The following is a 21,786-nucleotide window of genomic DNA, read 5'->3' as shown; positions in this document are numbered from 1 at the left end:
TGTCCAGAGCGGTCACAACTGAGCACTCTGGGATAGCTCCTAGAGGCCAATACCTTTGAATTGCATCCACAGTACCCCAAATTCAACCAGGCAAGGCCGATTTCAGTGCTAATCCCATCGTCAGGGGTGGAGTAAAGAAATCAATTTTAAGATCCCTTTAAGTAAAAAAAAAAAAAAAAAAGGGCTTCGTCGTGTGGACGTGTGCAGGGTTAAATTGAGATAACGCTGCTAAATTCAACCTAAACTCGTAGGGTAGACCAGGCCTTAGATTCAAGGAGCTTAGTCTATCTTAACAAAAAGCATGTTAAGGGCTGACTTGATTACTGTCTTTAAGTACCCTCTTGAAGGGGAACAATATTTAATAATGGGCTCTTCAAATCTAGCAGAGAGAGGTATAACACATTGGCTGGATGTTGAAGCTAGTCAAATACAGACCGAAATAAGGCATATTTTTTAATGGTGATAGTAATTAACCACTGGAACAATTCACCAAGGGTCATGGTGGATTCTCAATCACCGACAATTTTTAAATCAAGGTTGGTTGTTTTTCTAAAAGATCTGCTGTAGGGATTATTTTGGAGAAGTTCTATTGTTCCCATTCCTTTTTTTGTTAAATATTTCCTGAATTGCTAACCACAAGGGATTTGGGATCTCAGTTCTCCCACCCTGTCCAATTTTAAAGTATACACTGACAGTGTTAAGGCTATCACTTCCCACTGCTCCCTTCTGAATCTCATATGGTACAGGGACATAGACACTAGAACTGTTCCTGTGCTTCATCTCGCCTACACTCTCAGTATGCTGCCTCCTTCTTTCCATCAAATTTCTCTGAAAATAAGTCTTGTCTCACCTAAGTAACTGACTGTTTTCAGAACTGATTTAGCTGTACCCACTGCTGACCCCTGTCTATGCTAGTGAAGTTTATAGTCATAATCCAGCACCGGTGGAGTCCCACCAATAGTAGCTGTAATATAGATAGGACTCATGGGAGCAAGGCCGGAGGTTAACACTGCATCTTGTAAGGACTTAATTCTACTTTAATTGAAGTAAAGGGCAAACTTTTCATTGACTTCTATGCTGCAGGATCAGAGCCTGAATGTATTGCACCAGTGGTGAATTATGGCTCTGAAATTGGTTAATGTAGACAGGCCATGTTGTGAGCAATGGGTAAATTTCCTGGTGTTGACCAGGCATTGGAATGATGGCCCTTACGAAGTTCTTACGAAGAGATTTGCATGCGTCTGGGTTTGCGCAGCACTCTGTGTGCAAGGAACCTGAAGCTAGAGCTGTGTTTTCTGGAGCGCTGGCAGTGGAGCTATTTCTGTCTCCGTTTTGTTACTAGTTTTACTGCTTTGTCCATCTTTGTTTAACAGGAACAATGTGCATGTGGTACATGAAAATAAGCAAGGCAGCAATATCTTGAATCTAAAGTACACTTATTACTTTCCCACCAAAAAACTAAACTAGTCCCAACGCCCAAACCCTTTGTGACTATTTGGGAAAGGGGGCAATTGGATGACAGAAAATATGCATGTCAGACATCAAATCAGTCTTTTGTGAAGTGCAAGAAATATAAATGAATAAAACAATGGAGTTAATTAAAACTCAGTTGGTTATTAAACACTAAATTAAAATGACAGTGAAAGAACAGCCTTAGGTGTGTGACTATGCATTTCAAAGCGTTACATTTAATGTTTATGCAAAAGTAAGTCTTTTTATATTTTAAAAAGTGATTAGCACCTTGGTAGTACAGCTCTCAAGATTTTTTTTCTTGGTAACACTGCATAAGTTTTTAAGGTTTTGTTTTAAAAATTTGACCTACTTTAAAAAAAAAGTTCTGCTTAACACCAGCATAATATATTCCCTCTGTTTTGCAAGTACCTTTGGGTAATGTAGAGAAAAGTAATCTCATCTAGGAGTGTAAATGGACCTTATCACATTTAAAGATTTAGTTTATTCACTACTTCTGCCTAATTTAGCCCTCGGATACAGACCTGTGTTTAATGATACTAAATTTTAATAATACTACATTCTATCAACTGGAGGTACCTTACCAGCAAACTTTGGCTGATTAAAAGAAAAGGCCTTCCCTTGAAGTCAGATGGCATGACTTAGTAAAGCTTAATCAGTCTCTTTTTGTTACAAAGACAAGTTTTCACTTACTTTTTTAGAAGGTCATAACACAGTGTAGTTAGCTGAGTATCGATGTTTAAGGCCTAGGGTTGCCAACTTTCTGATTGCAGAAAACTGAAAACCCATGCCCCATCCCTTGCCCCTTCCCTGAGGCCCCACCCCTGCCCCTTCTCCGAGGTCCCATCCCTGATCACTCCATCCCCCCTCCCTCCATTGCTCACTCTCCCCCACCCTTGCTCACTCGCTCATTTTCACCAGACTGGGACAGGGGGTTGAGGGGCAGGAGGGAGTGAGGGCTTTGGCTGGGGGTGCGGGCTCTGGGATGGGGCCAGGGATGAGGGGTTTGGAGTGCAGGAGGGGGCTACGGACTGGGGCTGAGGGGTTTGGAGTGCAGGAGGGGGCTCAGAGCTGGGGAAGAGGGTTGGGATATGGGAGGGAGTGTGGGTGCAGGCTCTGGGCAGTGCTTACCTTGGGCGGCTCCCTGGATGTAGCCAGTACGTCTCTGCGGCTCCTAGGCAAAGGCATGGCCAGGCATCTCTGCACACTGCCCCTGCCTGCAGGTGCCGCCCCTGCAGCTCCCTTTGGCCATGATTCCTGGCCAATGGGAGCTGTGGAGCCAGCACTCAGGGCGGTGACAGCGCACAGGGCTCCCTGGCTTTCCCAGAGCCTAGGAGCCAGAGTGGGGACATGCCACCAGCTCTGCGAGCTGTGTAGAGCCAGGGAAGGCATGGAGCCTGCCTTAGGCCCGCTGCGCAGCTGACTGGACTTTTAGCGGCCCAGTCACAGGTGCTGACTGGAGCCGCCAGGGTCCCTTTTCGATCGGGCGTTTCAGGTGAAAACCAGATGCCCAGCAACACTAGTAGGGCCCCAGAAGACCAAAATTAGTACCTCTGCCTCTGTGTGGGTTAACCTATCCATTTGCAAACTCTGCCTGCCACAAAAGGTAAAATCAACACCACACAGCTTCACATCAGTGGGCTGCAAAGGTGCTTGGAAAAGGAGATCTCATAAGCGAACACCATTGAGCATAAAAATCAATTTTTTAATTTAAATTGGATCTTTGAAATTTGTTTAATTTTTTTATTTAAATAAAATATAGGTTTATTTTTAATAATCTGTTTTAAATTACTTTTGACAACCCATTTTAAGGCCTAAATAATTTAAATTAAATACAAAAAGTAATATTAAGCAGTACATATTTTCTGCCAAGTTTTAAAGAAAGTCAGACCACTGAACTACTGGAAGTCACTGACTAAGAACCTGGAAACAGAGTTTGTTGAAGTGTTAAACCAACTTTTGACATCAGTACCCTCTCCTGCAGAGATCTTCTTCAGCTCTGGAAAACATTCTCTATGTGACTGCTGAATACAAGGTGGAGCAGATTGTTTAACAAACTCCCCCCAGCTGCCTCCCGCTCTCACTTTTATTCCCCCCCACCCTTTGACTGGAGGGGTGTTAATGGGCCACTTCACCTTGAATGGGCTCTTGAAATATGTGTTAAGTACTTAGGCTAAACAATCTGTTCCATCTTGTATTTAGCTGTGACACTATGAGCCCTGGTCACTGCTACAAGGTTAGGTCGACGCAAGGCAGTTTACATCAACCTAATTCTAAGGTATGTCTACACTGCACACCTTACAATGGTGCAGTGTGCCACCACAGCTGCACCATTGTAAGATAGGCAGTGTAGCCACTCTTTGTTGCCAGGAGAGAGCTCTCCTGATGACAAAATAAAATCACCCCAACAAGGGGTTGTCCACACCGGTGCTTTTTATTGTTAAAACTTTTGTCTTTCAGGGGGTGTTTTTTTCACGCCCGAGTGACAAGAGTTTTAACGACAAAAGTGCAGTGTAGACATAGCCTAAGTGTCTACATTAAAATTTCACTCCAGTATAATTCGCCCATGACACTGACTTAATAACTCCACCTCCATGAGAGGTGTAGAGTCATTGTCAATGTACTTAGGTCAACTCAGTGTCTATATAGACACTGTGTTGCTTACATTGACTGTTGCTGGCTTTTAGAATCAATCCCATGATGTCTGACACTGACAATTCAATTTGTGCAAGCGCTCCTGGTAAGGATGTACATCACTGACAGAAGGAGGTAGTCCTGGGGGAATTCTGCACCAAAAACTTTAAAATTCTGTGCACAATATTTTAAAATTCTGCAAAATTCTGCATACTTTATTTGTCAAAATAACACAATATAATCACAGCAGTTTCAATTAATTTGGTAATTTATTTCAAATACCTATCAGCAAGTATGTCTGTAACAATACAGACAACAAAAGATGCTCCCCGGGGTAGAGAGTTAAAGAAACCCCTATGACAATCCAGTTCCTGTTTCTCTGTTATGCTTTTGTTGGATGCCTCAGTCTGGTTGTGTCACATGTCAGCTGGGTATGTTTTGGAGAGAACTCTGCCCCTCTGCTATCAAACACCTGCACTCCATACTCCCCAGGGCCCAATTGTGCCCCTGCCCCCCGAGCCCAGACACTTACATCCACCCCCATTCCGGACACCGGCACATCCATCCCCCCAAAGAGCCCAGCTGCAGGGCACCCCCCGCCCCAGCCCAGACACCCACATCTCCTGCCCCCCTCCATCCAGAACCTAGGGATCCAGAGAAAGAAACAGCCTGATGCTGGATCCAAGGCTTGTACAGCATTTCCTGCACATTGCCTCCTTCCTTCAGGATGTGCCTGGAACCACAGCTGCAGCTCCCCCTCCCGCTCTCCTGGACAGTGTCCTGGCTCTGCTGGGTCCAGCGGCCCCTAGTGGTGGCCAGCAGCTCTGCAGCACCAATTCTGTGGAGAAAAATGAAATTCTGCACACAGTACATTAATTCTGTGCAAATTCTGCATTGCGCAGTGGCATGCAATTCCCTCAGGCGTACAAAGTATAGACACACACAAATAATGTAACTACTGCTGTAGCTGTATGCTGATGTAAGTTATGTCGACTTAATTTTGTAGTGTAGATATGCCCTGAGTATGTTTTCCAGACCTAAAGAAGAGCTCCATATAAGCTCGAAAGCTTGTCTCTCTTACCAGCAGTAGCTGGTCTGATAAAAGAATTTGCCTCATCCACCTTGTCTCTCTAATTCTGTTTCTAAATTTTCAGCTGTGAAGAGCCTGAAGACCTTTTAAAATTTCTTCCATATCAAAGCAGCCAAGGAAGAATTGTCTTAGTTATTACATTGTGGTAGACCTACCAATCACCAATATAATTCAAATAAATCTGTATTAGCCTAGGTAGATTCTAGGCTATACAGTACACTTAAAATGCTACAGTGGCACAGCTGCAGCTGTGTTGAGGTAGTGTCGTAAGCGTAGAGACTTACTACAGTGACGGGAGGGGTTCTCCTGTTGCTGTATGTAATTCACCCCCTCAAGAGGTGGTAGCGAGGCTGAAGGAAAAACTATTCTGTCAACCGACTGCTGCCAACACCGGGGGTTAGGTTAGTTTAACTATGTCCCTCAGGGGTGTGGATATTTCAGACCCCTGAGAGACATAGCTATGCAGATGTCACTGTTCGTTGTAAACCAGCTCTGTGACTCCACTCCTGGGTTGAAAGGTGTAAGGAAGTACTTGGTCTGGCTTTGCATATTTGCTGCCAAGAGAGATACCGCTTGGAACCAAAAGCAACCTCCCGGGGTTCTTGACCTTAGATGCTTATGAAGCAGCAAAAGGCAAACTATAATTTCCATTAAGAGGCACATAAACCTTGTAGTTTAGTTTAGCTTTTTTGACTGTATAAATAAAAATATCAGTCTTGCTTATAGTGGCAGCCTTTTTTATAGTGAATGGTTATCATACTTGACATCAAGTCTAAAGTTTTAATGCCTGATTGAATAAAACAAGAAGGCAAAATTAATGAAGAAAAGGCCAATACTTCCCTCTTAGGACAGTCAAGTAAATTTAATAATTAGGTCCAATTAAAGTAATATGCCTATTGTTTTCAACATCCGTTTAAATACTGGTATTTCCTCGCTACAGTTAGAAAAGACAAAAAAGATGTCAACACTACAGCTTATGTCAGCATAATTTATGTTGCACAGGTTGTGAATAAACCACCCCCAAGCGATATAAATTACACCGAGATTAGCACCGGTGTGGACAGCACTGTGTTCGCAGGAGAGCTTCTCCCACCGACATACCTACTGCCTCTTGCAGAGGTGGTTTTATTATGTCGGCGGGAGAGCTCTCTCCCATTGGTGTAGAGTGCCTTCACCTGCATCAGTGCAGCTGCTCGCGTTGCCAATCCTCCAGGATTAGAGATTAATCGTGAATTAAAAATTATGTCATGTGACTAAATCTCCAGGAATACGTCCAACCAAAACTGGGAACCTTAGCAGCTGCACCACTGCAGCGTTCTATGTGTAGACAAGCCCTACTTTTCCGCGTAGGTGTTTTCTGAAATGATTTTTATGACAAGAAATACCATTTTGACAAGGATATCACTTCTAATTTGTAGTAAGTAATTAAAATAAACGCTAAGATCTATCACAGTATTATTTTCCATTGTGGAATATGGTTAAAATGATCATTTTCTCTCTTGAGCTGAAAGTCACAAGACTGAATTTTGGGGTTTTATTTTGTATAGCCATTGTTAGCATATCCACTATTTTGCATAATAGCTCTTGTTTCTTATGGATTTGTGTGAGGCTGCTACATTTAAAATGCTTTTGGGGGGAACATAATGTCAACTGTTCATTCAGGTAGAGAAAGTTGACTATAATCAAAATTGTGTTTCATGTTCCTGTACTTAGTGTTTTTCTTACTTTGCGCTAAAATGGATTTAGATGGAAAATGTTTGGGATGCATTACAGAAGCCTCTTATGAGAAGCATCTTAACTACCCAGAACGATTTGGACGCCTGCAGAGGGGTCATTCTACGGTATCCCCCACCATGTATTGGAATAGACTTTGGGGCTATGGTAAGTAATGTAAATACATTTTAACACAGGACACAAGTGTTTGACAAATATATTTTTTCTCTTTGCATTGGATTTTCTCCTCTGAGACCAAGATATGGTATTCTAAGATCATTCATCCATACTGTAAAGCAATTTCATGCTCGGTAATGAGAATGAATGAAGCAAGTTTAAAAAAAATAGTCCAGTGTTGATGGTTTTTAATTTTCTGTTGCTTGTTTTTACTATATTTTAAAATAGTAATATAGCTGTCACTACTAACATTTTATTTTCGCAAGCTAATTGCTTAGAATGAGACGGCAATCTTATAAATTAATGTTTTTTGCTCACAAATACCACAGAGAGTAAAAAAGAGGGCTTCTAGATTAGGCAGAAGTAAATGTTCAGTTATGAGTGAGTTTTCCAAATGTGACCAGCTAATTTTGGATATGTAGGAAAACTTATTCTGGACAACAGATTTGTTGTGTTTCACTTGAGGGAATAAGTTGTCATTACATAAGGATGCTGAGGCTATATCAAAGTTGGCAGCTACACAATTCTCTGGCAACAACTGCAAAGTGTGAGATTGCTGTTCTGGAGTATACCTGCAGTATTATCAAATTATACCTTCACTCTTGTCTTGACACGTTATCAAATGTTTGGCTTAATTTTTGATAGGACTTTCCCATTCTTATTGTGGGAAATTATTCAGGAGTGCAACTGAAAATGAGATTTTTTTTTTTGGGCTGACCAGTAGCACAGTCCAGTTAAATTAGGGCCCTATTCTGCAAGGTGCTAAGCACCATCACCCTATCATTCTGCTCAGTGGGAGTTTTGGCAGAGCCAGAAATGTAGGATCAGGCCTACGATGGATATGTCTGAGAGGGTTTGTATTTATATGGCACATTTTCATAGTTACTTGAACTGCAAGATAATATATCAAATTTCAGACTGTCTGAGAACAACAGACATGAGTAAAATTTTTGTATGATTGTGCACACTAGGATGATATATGTTGGGAATAATTTACTGTTTCTGCGTTGTTGTATGTTTTATTTTTGATTACTTATTCTTAGGTATTTTTTTTTTAATTTTGTGATTGACTTCTGAATTTTTAACAAATGTGTTGTATTATAAATTACCTGAGAATATTTTCTCAGTCCATTCACAAGCAAATATATTGCTCAGTAACTTGATTTGTATTGCTTGGAGTACACCTCAGTAATTCCTAATTCCTTACCAATAAAATTCACTTATGCTCTTCAATAGCTGGAAACACCCAAGGGCCACCCATTTATAGATATTTCTTTCATTTAGCCGTGCAGTTGTTTTTATGTTATTAAGCATTATTAAGCAGCTTTTCTGAGAGCTTAAAAAATTTAACCCGTTGGCATAAAATGCTGTTATAATTCAGTTATAAAAGCACATACAAATTTGGCTATCTGAAAATAGCTCGAGAGAGAAGTCTAGAAGAAAAACAGCATTTGTCTAACACTCTATATACCTAAGCAAGGAAGTAGTAAAAATTTAGCTCTATTCAGAAGATCATGCAACTGTAGTCATTGTTATAGACCAGGGATATTTTACTAGTACTGAAAATGTCACCTAGTGGAACGATCTATTAAAATGATACATGGCGATAGTACTAGCTAAAATGTAGCTTCCATGGATTATGGGCCTAATCCTGTTCTTAGTGAAGTCTCTGGCAAATCCCCGCTGACGATGCCCTGTACAGGCTACAGGAGCTCTCTCTGTGCACACTTGATCGCTATAATACTGCTGTGCACTTACATAGTGCTTTCACTCCAATGATCTCAAAGTACTTTATCAACATGAATGAGTTAAGCCTTCCACACCTTTGTTAAACAGTTGAGGAAAATGAGGCACAAAGAGATTAAGGGCTAGAGTTTACCTTTAGGTACTGTCCTGAACAAGGGATAGTGTGTAAACCCCAAAAGTAGCACTGGTAGTCACTGGGCCTCAGAGATGTAACTGAATCACATTTGCTCCCAGGGAATATTAATTTTCTGCTGAACTGTACCAGTAATTAATGACCGTGCTCTCTGTGTTGGCTCAACTACAATGGCCAGCAGATTAGAGGCATTGAACCAAAACTGTACTTCACCCCCCCCCCCCATTCCTTGTCCCTTCCCGACCACTTTCTACTCTGGGAAAGGAGTAAGCAGACAGACAGCTCCACCTACACCTGTGCACCTGGACCTAATGAGTGGGATCCTCCCTCCTGTTCTAGCCACTTTTTGCCATGTAAAAGGGCCTAAAAAGCCCTGGTCCAATGTGGGGAGGAGTCCCGTGGTGAAGATACTGCAGTAGGGAGCCATAAATCTGCCTTCCAAGGACTCCTTTGGAAGTTCCAGTTTAGAGGCTGTCCCAGGAGTGGGGCTGGGAAATGGTGGGGGGGGGTGTTGGGGCTGGACTGCAGCATGTATGGTGTGTAGATTCTGGGCAGTACTGATGCTCATCAGACAGCCTGAGAAGACTGCTGGAACTCAGACAGCCCTGGGAGGCCTGTCTGAATTATGCAAGGGGCTTCTCCATCCCCCAGAGCAGGAGGGCGCAAAGGTGGATTAAACCACATTAGCCTCTCCTGCCTCAGGGCTGCAAGTTCCAGACTGCGCCTCTTAGAGGCACAGCTCAGAATTTTGCCTGAGGTCTGGATAGCATCAGTAGGGGCCTATGGGAGGTTGTTATCCTTCTTGCTTCTTTTGTGCAGTTACATATATTTTGAATCATAGTTTAGTTCTAAGTTACTTGGCCAAAGACACACAAAGTTTGCCGTGTGGCCTTGACTCCTGACTCCCAATCTTTTGTCTTAACCATAGGGCAGTCTTGCATCTCTTAGGAAGGCCTTTCATTTGAACTGAAATTTTGAAGTCTGACACACTCCAGCACCACAATCCTTTCCAAATGTTTGTTTGCAGACAATATTCTCCCTAGTAATTACTAGCCCATCTGTAGATCTGCTGAAGCAACTGAAGTGGCCCTGTTCCTTTGGAAAGGGTTTGGAGGAGTGAAAGCTAGCCTGGGTAAAGGGGATGATGTGCTAGCCATTATTCACTCCAGAAGAATGGAACATGAAGGTGTAATTTTACTAGATTTGCTGGTACATCAAGTCACGTTGGAGTTGGATCAGTCCCATCGAAGTCAATGATCATCCTTCTATTGTCTTTAAAGGGAGTTGCATTAGGATTATGGAGAGAGCGACTGTTACAGTGCGGTGTGTAACAATGTGTGCGTGAAAAATGGTGTGATCCTGCAGGATTACAAAGGAATTCATTTCTTTCTCAATGTATATAACACAAGTGTTAATGAGAGTTGGACATGTAAATCTGCCCCTTGTTTAAGGAAAAAAAAGAAGAAGAAGAAGAAGAAAGCATGGATTTCCAATCTATTCTTACTAGAATATTGTCTAAGAGGAAAAAGTAGACAGTGGTTTCATGACTGGAAGGTAAGGAACAATCTGATAGTAATGTTTTTGTTGTTACTATTATTTTTTATTGCGCACCATCTATGTGATTACACTGTGGAAATATAGAGGAAGGCACTGTCCCCTTCCCACAAGGATCTTACAGTTGAATGACACGGACAATGTATTCAGACAGGTTACATATAAACTCTCTCTTTCGCATGTGCAAGGCAGGGCTGGTAGCACAGTCTATTATTAAAGTTGCCCAACACTTCCCATGTTTTCAGTTGCTTGTAACTTTGACAAACTTGTAATCATTGGGCTGAAATTGTCCGTGCTAGTTTAATGCCTCAAGCTGGATATTGTGGGGAGTGGGAGAATAATTACCAAAATATAGTTCAGCTGTTTCAGAGAACAAGGATAAGGAAAAATACTTCATTTTGCCCAGGTAAAAAATTCTGGCAACCATTTCTTTGAAAAACTCAAACACCTCCATGCTTTGCAGCAGGGATTTTAAATTTGGCAGGGGTGGCCTTTGTGTCAGTATTGTGTCTCTTGTTGTCCCCATGAAAAATCTACTAAAATTTGGCCAAGTGATAAGCCTTTGAAACAAGTCCTTAACAGCTAAATTCCCTGAAGGCTCCATCCGCACTGGGCATGCTCTAGTGTGAGGCTGAGAAGGGTTTTTCCTGCAATTGAAGCTCTGGACTGCTGTGTGCGCTATGTCAGGTCTCGGCACCTGAGCTGAGAGCAGAGTGCCTCTTTCTCCTGCACTCTTAATGGACCAGGTAGTATGGAGGAGGAAACTGCCAGATTAGATTGCAGAGGGGATAAGAGTCGGAGGCTAACAGAGGGGAGGGAGACTTGGACTGGCTGGGCCAGGAGACTGGGACAGAGAGTTGCGGGAGACTGATAATGGCTAGACAAGCAGATTGGAACTGATAACCACGAGGGTTGGGGGAGAGAGGGAAGACAGACCTAATGGTGGGGGCTGGGATGTTGGGGGAGAAGTAGAACTGGCTGGGCAAAGAGACTGGGACAAGTTAGCTGGGAAGGGGCACACTGAGATAGGACAAGGAGATTGGGACAGGGGGAAAGACTGGTTAGATGAGGATTCCAGAGGGGTGAGAGTAGGACTTGCTGGCCAAGAACACTGGGACTGGAATCAGAAGCCTGAGGAGTGGAGACTGGGACTGGGAGTTAGTGGCAAGAGAAAGGAGAGACAGATGGGCGGGGGAGAAATTGGACTGGCTGGGTAAAGAGGTCAGAACTGAATGTGGGGAGTAGGTGAGGCTGGGAGTGAGAAAAGGGATTGGGACCATAGAAAGCCCAGAGGGGGAGACCAAGACTGCGATGAGAAGCCTGAGTACTAAAGAATGTGCGTGGGAACAAGGAATGGGGAAGAGACAGATCTTGGACAGCAGCACGTCAGAGTTCCTGTGTAGTGCTGGGCAAGTTACTTAAACCAAACTTTTCAGAGGTGGTCACTAATTGCATGTTCATAATTTTTTGAGTACCTGAATTAGTACCCTGTGGCACGCACTACAGTAGTTCTGCGTGATCACAGCTGGGACTAAAGTCAGTGGGAGTTGTTCTTTGAACATATAAAGTGCTACAGAATGCTAAGTACTCTGAAAAAACAAGTCCTAGATATGCCAAAATGAGTGGAAACTTTTGTCCTTAATCTGTCTGTGCCTCAACTTTTTTACAGTGGGAATAATACCTTACTCCTTAACCTCACGGGGCTTCTGGAGACAAGAACTGTTTGCAAAGCAGTCATACTATATTGATGAGCACCACAAAGAAGCCCATGAGGAAATTAATAATTCTGTCATCCAAGCAGTGTTTTGAATAGTGTACAATAAATAAGATATGGAGCCACACACTGAAAAATGAGGAGAAACAAAATATTGAGTAACTGATAGGGCTGTCAATTAATCTCAGTTACCTCATGCAATTAATGCAAAAAAAATTTGCAATTAAAAATTAATCACGATTAATCACACTTATAACAATAGAATACCAATTGAAATTTATTAAATATTTTTGGATGTTTTTCTACATTTTCAATATTGATTTCAGTTACAACACAGAATACAAAGTGCACAGTGCTCACTTTATATTATTTTTTATTACAAATATATGCAGTGTAAAAATGATAAACAAAAGAAATAGTATTTTTCAATTCACCTCATACAAGTCCTGAAGAGCAATCTCTTTATCTTGAAAGTGTAATTTACAAAGGCAAATTCTGTTTGATTACATAACTGCACTCAAAAACAAAACAGTGTAAAACTTTAGCCCATACAAGTCCACTCAGTCCTACTTCTTAATTCTGCTAATCACTAAGACAAACATGTTTGTTTACATTGACGGGAGATACTGCTGCCTGCTTCTTATTTACAATGTCGTCTGAAAGTGAGAACACGAGTTTGCATGGCACTTTTGTAGCCAGCATTGTAAGGTATTTACATGCCAGATATTCTAAACATTTGTATGCCCCTTCATGCTTCAGCCACCATTCCAGAGGACATGCTTCCATGCTGATGATGCTTATTTAAAAAAAAAGTTTCAATTAAATTTGTGACTATACTCCTTGGGGGAAGAATTGTATGTCTCCTGCTCTGTTTTACCCACATTCTGCATATATTTCATGTTATAGCAGTCTTGGATGATGACCCAGCACATGTTCATTTGAAGAACACTTTCACAGCAGATTTGACAAAACACAAAGAAGGTACCTATGTGAGATTTTTAAAAATAGCGACAGCACTCAACCCAAGGTTTAATAATCTGAAGTGCCGTCCAAAATCTGAGAGGGACAAGGTATGGAGCATGCTTTTAGAAGTCTTAAAAGAGTAACCAGAGCTGATCCAGAGAATAGAAGGGTGTGCTGTCTTCCAGGTGCTAAGATGTAGACCTGAGGTTGTAAAGGGAGCAGGAAAGAATCTCCTAATTATCCTTCATGTGGGAACAAATGATAAGGCTAGATTCTCGCTGAAAAGTATTAAGGGAGATTATGCTAGGCTGGGGAAGACGCTTAAGGAAATCGAGGCTCAGGTGATCTTTAGTGGGATTCTGCCTGTTCCTAGAGAAGGGCAACAAAGGTGTGACAAGATTATGACTATCAACAGATGGCTTAGGCAGTGGTGCTATAAGGAGGGCTTTGGAATGTACGGCCACTGGGAGGCATTCATGGACAGAGGACAGTTCTCTCGGGATGGACTTCATCTGAGTAGGGAAGGAAATAGACTTCTAGGATGGAGGCTGGCACAACTGATTAAGAGAGCTTTAAACTAGCAATTTGGGGGAGATGGTTGGGAGATGTCCAGGTAATCTCTATGCCAGATTTTAGCATTGTGAGGGAAGAAAATGAAGTAAGAAAGGATACAGCTGTGGATAGGAGAATGTATATAAGGAGGAAGGGCAGTGTGGATTCCAGTCTAATAGGTTATACTGGCTGTAGAATGACCGTGCCTAATAGGGTACAGAATGTGAGCGAGGCCAAACAGCAAAAATTAAGATGTTTGTACACCAATGCGAAGAGCCTCAGTAACAAAATGGAGGAACTAGAGCTACTGGTGCAGGAAGTGAAACCAGATATTACAGGGATAACAGAAACATGGTGGAATAGTAGTCATGACTGGACTACAGGTATTGAAGGGTATGTGCTGTTTAGGAAAGACAGAAATAAAGGTAAAGGTGGTGGAGTAGCACTGTATATCAGTGATGAAGTAGAATGTAAAGAAATAAGAAGCGATGGAATGGATAAGACAGAGTCCGTCTGGGTAAAAATTACATTGGGGAAGAAAACTACTAGAGCCTCCCCTGGGATCTAATTTGGATATAGAATCATAGAATATCAGAGTTGGAAGGGACCTCAGGAGATCATCTTGTCCAACCCCCTGCTCAAAGCAGGACCAATCCTCAATTTTTGCCCCAGATGCCTAAATGGCCCCCTCAAGGATTGAACTCACAACCCTGGGTTTAGCAGGCCAATGCTCAAACCACTGAGCTATGGATAGAGCCCTCTTTAATGTTTTTAATGAAGTAAATACTAATGCAAATTGCGTGATCATGGGAGACTTTAACTTCCCAGATATAGACTGGAGGACGAGTGCTAGTACCAATAATAGGGCTCAGGTTTTCCTAGATGCGATAGCTGATGGATTCCTTCATCAAGTAGTTGCTGAACCGACTAGAGGGGAAGCCATTTTAGATTTGGTTTTGGTGAGTAGTGAGGATCTCATAGAAGAAATGGTTGGAGGGGACAATCTTGGTTCGAGCGACCATGAGCTAATTCAGTTCAAACTGAACGGAAGGATTAACAAAAATAAATCTGCAACTAGGGTTTTTGATTTCAAAAGGGCTGACTTTCAAAAATTAAGGAAATTAGTTAGGGAAATGGATTGGACTGAAGAACTTGTGGATCTAAAGGCAGAGGAGGCCTGGGATTACTTTAAATCAAAGCTGCAGAAGCTATCGGAAGCCTGCATCCCAAGAAAGGGGAAAAAATTTGTAGGCAGGAGTTGTAGACCAAGCTGGATGAGCAAGCATCTCAGAGAGGTGATTAAGAAAAAGCAGGAAGCATACAGGGAGTGGAAGATGGGAGGGATGAACAAGGAAAGTACCTTATTGAGGTCAGAACATGTAGGGATAAAGTGAGACAGGCTAAAAGTCAAGTAGAGTTGGACCTTACAAAGGGAATGAAAACCAATAGTAAAAAGTTCTATAGCCATATAAATAAGAAAAAAACAAAGAAAGAAGAAGTGGGACCGCTAAACACTGAGGATGGAGCGGAGGTCAAAGATAATCTAGGCATGGCCCAATATCTAAACAAATACTTTGCCTCAGTCTTTAATAAGGCTAAAGAGGATTTTAGGGATAATGGTAGCATGACAAATGGGAATGAGGATATGGAGGTAGATATTACCATATCTGAGGTAGAAGCGAAACTCGAACAGCTTAATGGGACTAAATCGGGGGGCCCAGATAATCTTCATCCAAGACTATTAAAGGAATTGGCACATGAAATTGCAAGCCCATTAGCAAGAATTAATGAATCTGTAAACTCAGGGGTTGTACCGTATGACTGGAGAATTGCTGACATAGTTCCTATTTTTAAGAAAGGAAAAAAAATGAGCTGGGTAACTACAGGTCTGTTAGTTTGACATCTGTATCATGCAAGGTCTTGGAAAAAATTTTGAAGGAGAAAGTAGTTAAGGACATTGAGGTCAATGGTAAATGGGACACAATACAACATGATTTTACAAAAGGTAGATCATGCCAAACCAGCCTGATCTCATTCTTTGAGAAAGTAACAGCATTTTTAGACAAAGGAAGCGCAGTGGATCTAATTTACCTAGATTTCAGGAAGGCGTTTGATACCGTGCCACATGGGGAATTATTAGTTAAATTGGAAAAGATGGGGATCAATATGAAAATTGAAAGGTGGATAAGGAATTGGTTAACAGGAAGACTACAGTGGGTCCTACTGAAAGGTGAACTGTCAGGCTGGAGGGAGGTTACCAGTGGAGTTCCTCCGGGATCGGTTTTGGGACCAATCTTATTTAATCTTTTTATTACTGACCTCGGCACAAAAAGTGGGAGTGTGCTAATACAGTTTGCGGATGATACAAAGCTGGGCGGTATTGCCAATTTAGAGAAGGACCGGGAAATCATACAGGAAGATTTGAATGACCTTGTATACTGGAGTAATAGCAATAGGATGAAATTTAACAGTGAGAAGTGTAAGGTCACGCATTTAGGGATTAATAACAAGAATTTTAGTTATAAGCTGGGGACGCATCAATTAGAAGTAACGGAGGAGGAGAAGGACCTTGGAGTATTGGTTGATCATAGGATGACTATGAGCTGCCAATGTGATATGGCCGTGAAAAAAGCTAATGCAGTCTTGGGATGCATCAGGCGAGGTATTTCCAGTAGAGATAAGGAGCTGTTAGTACCGTTATACAAGGCACTGGTGAGACCTCACCTGGAATACTGTGTGCAGTTCTGGTCTCCCATGTTTAAGAAGGATGATTTCAAACTGGAACAGGTCCAGAGAAGGGCTACTAGGATGATCCGAGGAATGGAAAACCTGTCTTATGAAAGGAGGCTTGAGAAGCTTGGCTTGTTTAGCCTAACTAAAAGAAGGTTGAGGGGAGATATGATTGCTCTCTATAAATATATCTGAGGGATAAATACCAGAGAGGGAGAGGAATTATTTAAGCTCAGTACCAGTGTGGACACAAGAACAAATGGATATAAACTGGTCATTGGGAAGTTTAGACTTGAAATTAGATGAAGGTTTCTAACCATCAGAGGAGTGAAGTTTTGGAATAGCCTTCCAAGGGAAGCAGTGGGAGCAAAAGATCTATCTGGCTTTAAGATTAAACTCGATACGTTTATGGAGGAGATGGTATGATGGGATAACATGATTTTGGTAATTAATTGATCTTTAACTATTCATGATAAATAGGCCCAATGGCCTGAGATGGGATATTAGAAGGGGTGGGATCTGAGTTACTACAAAAAATTCTTTTCTGGGTATCTGGCTGGTGAATCTTGCCCATATGCTCAGGGTTTAGCTGATTGCCATATCTGGGGTCGGGAAGGAATTTTCCTTCAGGGCAGATTGGAAGAGGCCCTGGATGTTTTTCGCCTTCCTCTGTAGCATGGGGCACGGGTCACTTGCTGGAGGATTCTCTGCTCCTTGAAGTCTTTAAACCATGATTTGAGGACTTCAATAGCTCAGACATAGGTGAGAGGTTTTTTGCAGGAGTGGGTGGGTGAGATTCTGTGGCCTGTGTTGTGCAGGAGGTTGGACTAGATGATCGTAATGGTCCCTTCTGACCTTAGTATTTATGAAAAAACACTCTGATGCAGAAACTATAGAACCCAAATCACCAAAAAAGAAAATCAACCTTCTGCTGGTGGCATTTAACTCAAATAATGAAAATGAACATGCGTCAATCCTCACTGCTTTGGATCGTTATCAGGCAGAACCCATCATCAGCATGGATGCGTGTCCTCCGGAATGGTGGTTGAAGCATGAAGGGACATATGAATCTTTAGCTCCTCTCGCATGTAAATATTTTGCAACATCAGCTACAACAGTGCCGTGCAAATGCCTATTCTCACTTTCAGGTGACATTATAAACAAGAAGCAAGTAGCATTATCTCCTGCAAATTGTAACCAACCTTGTTTGTCTGAGTGATTGGCTGACCAAGAAGTAGGACTGAGTGAACTTGTAGGCTCTAAAGTTTTATATTGTTTTATTTTGAATATAGGTTTTTTTGTACATAATTCTACATTTGTAAGTTGAACTTTCGTGATAAAGAGGTTGCACTATGGTACTTGTATGAAGTGAATAGAAAAATACATTTTTTTTTGTTTTTTACAGTGCAAATATTTGTAATAAAAATAAATATAAAGTGAGCACTGTACACTTTGTATTCTGTGTTGTAATTGAAATTAATATATTTTAAAATGTATTTAACCTCCAAAATTATTTTAAATAAATGGTATTCTGTTGTTGTTTAACAGCACAATTAATCACGATAAATTACACAGAAGGGAGGAAAATTAAGGTTGTCCAGGCAACTTTAATTCTGGCATTTTCTTAACTTTTGAGTGCTTGACTTTTAACACATTTTTTGTGTGTTTATAAAATACATATAAAATCAGTAGGTTGAAAGTAGAACCATGAAACTGCATTTTTGATGGTTTTGCTTTATTTGATTTCTGGTGGGTGTTTTTGAAAGTCTTTGTGGAAGAAGAAGATTTGATTTTTAAATGAAGGATTTGAAAGCAGAAAGAAAGCTCATCTGGTGATACATATCCATCCCCCTAAGCATTTCTCCAGTAAGGTTCATAATCTAATGTATATATGGTGATCTAGAGCCCGGAACCTCCAGGCAGAAAATGAAGCCCAGCATTCTCTGTATACATTTTACTACTCTCATCAGTCTTCATGTCAATTTAAATAACCTCATTAGTTATACAGCAAAATCCTGCAAACTTTTCTAAAAATGCTTTGTTTCTTTGTCAGCGTATTTATTTTAAATAGTTCAGGGACCTGCTTGCTTAATTTTAGATACTATAAGCAATTAAATATTTTGACAAATTACCACCAGCTTTATTCTACTTAAAATATTTTGACAGATGGGAAAATGTTTCAATCTCAGTTCAAAATTATTTTGAGCTAGGAAAAAATTGGAAAGAGGTAGATTTGATCTTATTTTTGAAAACATCACATTCAGATGCTTCTCTGGTACAGTGGAATGCATGGGACTTAGGGCTTGTTTTGGTCATTGACTGTTGTGTTTGCTGCATATCTTTTCTAGTCACAATATTGTGACAAGAGCAGATGATCTTGAGGGTTATTGCTCTATATGCAAAGGACGTATGGATCCATAAGCAAGAAAAAATATTCTCACTTCTTTGTTATTTAAAAAAATATATATTTTGTTCCTTGTTCTTGAAGCCATAATAGTGGATGTATTTTTCCACACTCCAATAAGCACTGAAAGGTCATATTCTGCCCAAGTCCATTGACTTCCGTATGGGAGTAAAGTTAAGCCAAGGCAGAATTTGTCCCAATGAGTAGAGCTGGTTGGGAATGTTTTGATGAAGTGTTTTTCATCAGAAAATCTGATTTATTGAGATGGGTTCTAAGGTCCAGGGTAGAATTTCTGGTCAAAATGAAAGACAGAGAGCCCCCAGAATAGTCAGTAGCCCAGGGCAGAAGACTCAGCCATCCCCATGAAGAATTTGGGAGACACAAGTTCAAGTTCCCATTCCAAGTGAGTGCCCTAACTACTGGGCTATAGAGTCAGTATCTTGTTGGCCCAATGAATATTTAATTACTTATACAAAGTAGAACAGCTCCAAGAAGAGAGATTGAGAAACTGACTCTTTAGCCCAGTGGTTTGGGCATTTGCCAATCAGGAAAAGCAGGGACTTGAACCTGGGTCAGCCCCATCCCAGGTGAATAAACTAACCCCCAGGTGGTATGTGTGTATCCCTCCCCCTTTTGCTTTGTTGTTGCTGTTGTTTTGGCCCAAATTTTCAAAAAAGCTTTTTTTTTCTTCTTTTTTTTCCAGTGCGGTTCAGAAACCTATTTAGAAACTTCAAAACTTTTTTGTGAAACAGAGTTCTTGTTTTCCAGCCAATCCTACCCAATTAGTGCTATTTTGATTTAACTAAGAGAGTTTACAGTAATTAGTGCAAAACACTCGGCCAAATTCTGCCTATTCATACAACCTCATTGGCATTTTTGAAGTTGCAAGGGGAACAATGAAGAACCCAATGCTGAATGAATTTTAACAAATGTCATTTTCTCTTGGAGCTATAACTGATCAATTGTCTTGTGGTTAAGATGTGTGACTGGGAGTCAAAATTCTGTTCCTAGCTCTGCCACGGATGTCCCTGTGTGACCTTGGGCAAGCCATTTAACCTCAGTTTCCCAATTGGTATAATGGGATTAATTATACGCACCCTGGGGTTTGTGTGTGTGTGTATCATAGATATGTTGTGATGCTCAGTTTGTTAATTTTTGATCAGTGCTCACACACTGTGATAATACACCGTAAAACAGAAAATTTTGCTCTCAGATTTAAAATAAGTGAGGATTAAGTGCCTAATACAACAAAACTCATTGAAGTCAATGGTATCTTTCTACTGATTTCAATGGGCTTTGGATCAGACCCTGCATGGAAAAGAAGGTAGAACTTATGCCTGTGTTATAAAATGATCACTGATACACTATTTCTGAGGAAGTTACTATAGTTTCGTTATTTGTAAGTGAAGTAGGTGCTTTCTTAACGTTGGGCATAAATTCAGACAAAATATTTAGTGTCAGGTTTGTTTTTATGGTGATAGATTGAAATGGTATCCACCCAGACCACAGTAGAGATTCCTAACAGTACCTGTAGCCTGCAGGTGGTGTAGAGGCAGGTGAAAGTATAGTACTGTTTTTTCCCCCCAATGAAAAAAAGGGAAGAGGATGCTAATCTCTAGATACTGCACACATGCATATGCACATATCCTCTCACACGCACACGTATGCACACACCTAGTAAAAGCTAAAAGTACCTTTGTTAAATAGATTGAGAAGTTGACTTTCAGTGTTGGACTCCAAGGGTTGATGGCCTAACACAAGTAGCTATCCACCACAAGTCACTGCCAGGACAGCACTCTATCATTACCTGGACTATGCACATTACTGTATAAAATATTCTTATAAATGTCAGCTGTCTGATCATAACTGAAGTGGTGATAAGTACTCCTCATCTGTGCCTCTTTCTAATGCACCCAAATCTAGAACCTAGATGAGCTACTAATGGCAAATGCTTAGGAATTCTTTAAAAGGTCTCTAATACCATCTTATCATGGACCTTTTATTTTATACGTTTGGATGTATCTTATCTGTGGAGCTCCTATATACTCTGAAATAGTCTGAGGAAGTAGTCTGAATAAACAAGGATAATAAGCTCATCCTAACTTTGCATTCCTGTGGTATGTTTTTCAGCTTTGATGTACACAAAACAGATGTTTAACACTTACAAATAAAATGGTCTAAAACAATTTGACCTGCTGAAAAGTCAGGGCCAAATTTAACCTAGGATGACTCCATTAGCTCTGTTGGAATTACAGTGGAGATGAATTTGGTCCATGATATTCAGTGTTTGTTAATGAACTATGCAATGAAGTCAATAGTTTTTAATGACCAGTCCTTTTTTACTGAGAGGATTTTCCAGTTTGAAGAAGTACAATTTACTTAATCAGCTATATTTCAGAGTCCAAATACTGCTTTGTATGTGATAGATCTCATCACTTAAGAGCAGAAGGCTGTCATGGAAATCAGCGTTGTGTAAATCCTGTCACTTTAATGCATCTTTAACAGAATTTCCATTTTCCTCCATTGCTCTTTTGCAGTTTTTTCCTAGCCATTAAGCAGTGCTTTGAGTTAGCTAGAATGTTTCAAGGCAGTGAAGCATCTGATGTGACCGTTTAAAGTTTGATTGCATGCACAGACATGTAGCAGAAATTTCTAATGTTCTTAACAAAATGGATAAAATAGCTGAAAAAAATTGTGTCAAATAAAAACGGCTTGGGTACTGACAGAATACATCCTATATAATGTATGACTTTCAAGTAAACATTGATTATGGGAACAAGTTCCTTTAAGATGGATTTACATCTCAAAATGTAGAAACATCTCAAAATGAATTAAACTTTAGTTCTTATAGTTCATATAATTGTCTGTTTTATCCTTCAAGAGATAATTATTTATGCTAAGTATAT

At 40.8% G+C, this 21,786-nt stretch overlaps 1 protein-coding gene across 1 annotated transcript in view; it reads left to right on the top strand.

Moving 5' to 3' along the window:
• HDAC9 (histone deacetylase 9) overlaps positions 1–21,786 on the top strand; it is a 703,417-nt gene that overhangs the window by 135,425 nt on the left and 546,206 nt on the right. Inside the window, exon 3 of the mRNA XM_084619569.1 lies at positions 6,968–7,075. Coding sequence (XP_084475695.1) covers positions 6,968–7,075 — 108 coding nt within the window. The remainder of the gene's footprint in view (positions 1–6,967; positions 7,076–21,786) is intronic.

This window comes from Lepidochelys olivacea, assembly GCF_965140295.1.
Source record: "Lepidochelys olivacea isolate rLepOli2 genome assembly, chromosome: 2".
Taxonomy (NCBI): domain Eukaryota; kingdom Metazoa; phylum Chordata; order Testudines; family Cheloniidae; genus Lepidochelys; species Lepidochelys olivacea.
The sequence above is the reverse complement of the archived record's forward strand: the minus strand, read 5'-3'. Positions and strand labels throughout refer to the sequence as shown.